This window comes from Limulus polyphemus, unplaced genomic scaffold, assembly GCF_000517525.1.
Source record: "Limulus polyphemus unplaced genomic scaffold, Limulus_polyphemus-2.1.2 Scaffold2404, whole genome shotgun sequence".
Taxonomy (NCBI): domain Eukaryota; kingdom Metazoa; phylum Arthropoda; class Merostomata; order Xiphosura; family Limulidae; genus Limulus; species Limulus polyphemus.
In genome coordinates, this window is record NW_013668014.1 from 155,766 (window position 1) to 157,528 (window position 1,763).

A 1,763-nucleotide genomic window follows, 5' to 3' on the forward strand; every position below is an offset into this window, starting at 1 on the left:
TATATATATATATATATATATATATATATATGTTTTTTTTTGTATATACATATATACATGTAAAGTTAATTTACAGATTTTGATCAGGGAAAATTTGAACATTTTTGTTAGGGAAAATTTTTTAATGATGTCTGGCAAATGAACATAATTTTTATGCAGGAACTTTAGGCTCTGTAAACATAAACTTTTAACTTTGGAATACTTTGTTGTAGCCTACTTTTTCATGGATTTTTGTTGCATATATTTTTAGCTAATAATGTGTAATAAGGAGACTTGTTACATTGGCACTGAGATGTCTTCAGATGAAACTCTCTTTTTTTATTTGCTCCTGAATACTTTTATTATACATGGATGTTAGTTAATTAACAAGCAAAATCTGACCCAACCACAGAAAATTACAGTAGTTTGCCAAGTTTTTTGGCAAAATCTGGAAAAGCATAAATAAATGGAATGGCTAGGGCATGATTTGCCAAGTTACATATATATGCGTCCATTTCATGAAAGATAGTTATTGTGGACTATATTTAGAATTAATGTTTAGCTGCCTGTGTCCTCAACACCATTAGCGTACATTTATTGTTTGTACTCTAATGCAGTTGACCTACAGTAAATGAAATCTATTTTCTTTCTAAATATTCTTTGTAGTTTATAGTAGTATGGGTAATAATTATTAAAGATCTATTTTCTAGGGACGAACTCTGAACTCCCATGACTATGTATTCTGGTGTGGAGACTTTAACTATAGAATTGATATGAGTATTGAAGAGGTGAAGGAACTGATTCGACAGCAGAACTGGTCAGCTTTATTGCAAGCTGACCAATTAAAAACTCAGCAACAAGCTGGTCAGGTATGCTCTTTCTCAGCTTGTGAGGTACAAAATTTTGTCAGAATTCTGTGTGTTTTGTTTAAAAATATTGATACAACTCATATTCAAAATGTAATTCAAATATTAAAATAGCTTAAGATATTACCCCTCTTGCCATGGGCAGGTCAAAATGAGCATGTTGGCTTTTTAGAAAGTTACGTTCAAAGTTAAATTGAAGTACTTTATTACTGTAGTATACAAATAAACTTGGCACCAAAACGTAGTTGATAAATCAAATTACAATATTTTATAAGTTTAAGCTCTTAATTTTATAAGAGAATATTTAAAAAATCCTCAATCTTCCATAATATTAGAATTGTGATATTTGCTCACTAGGTCTACCCTCTTTAATTTATTTACTACCTGTAAATTACTTTGAACTTGGAGTAGTCAACATTTTGTCTTCATGTATTCATGGAGAAATTTTTAGTACACATACTTCGTTAAAATTATACTTTTTTGTCTTCAAAAGACTTGTAATGTTTACTGAAAGCTTGTGAAATTTGGTGAAGATACACAAAACATGTTAAAAGTTATAATTAGCCATTACACGCAAAACATTTGAGGTAGTTTCCATGCCCTTCACTTGAATTTTCTTTATTTTATCATTTTCTCAAATATCATTTAAGCAATGCATTATGTGTTAGATTTATAAACCCTGGTCTATTTGAAAAGATTTCACAAGGTCAGACAAACAAACTTGTGTAGACATATCTTTATGTAATAAAACTACACTTAAAGTAATGATAATAATAATAATAGGTACAGAGCATGAAATAGTTTTGAGTATTCAATGTATGACACAGTTTTATGAGTTGAAACAAAGAATCTCAAAAACGAAAAATAAAACCTGTAGTAAAGAAAAAGTATCTAAAAGATCTTTATAGCAGTCTATAA

At 29.0% G+C, this 1,763-nt stretch overlaps 1 protein-coding gene across 1 annotated transcript in view; it reads left to right on the forward strand.

Annotated features, from left to right (window-relative positions):
• The window catches only part of LOC106466867 (synaptojanin-1-like), a 70,710-nt gene that overhangs the window by 49,954 nt on the left and 18,993 nt on the right, over positions 1-1,763 (forward strand). Inside the window, exon 16 of the mRNA XM_013927169.2 lies at positions 690-848. Within this exon, the coding sequence (XP_013782623.1) occupies positions 690-848 (159 nt within the window). The remainder of the gene's footprint in view (positions 1-689; positions 849-1,763) is intronic.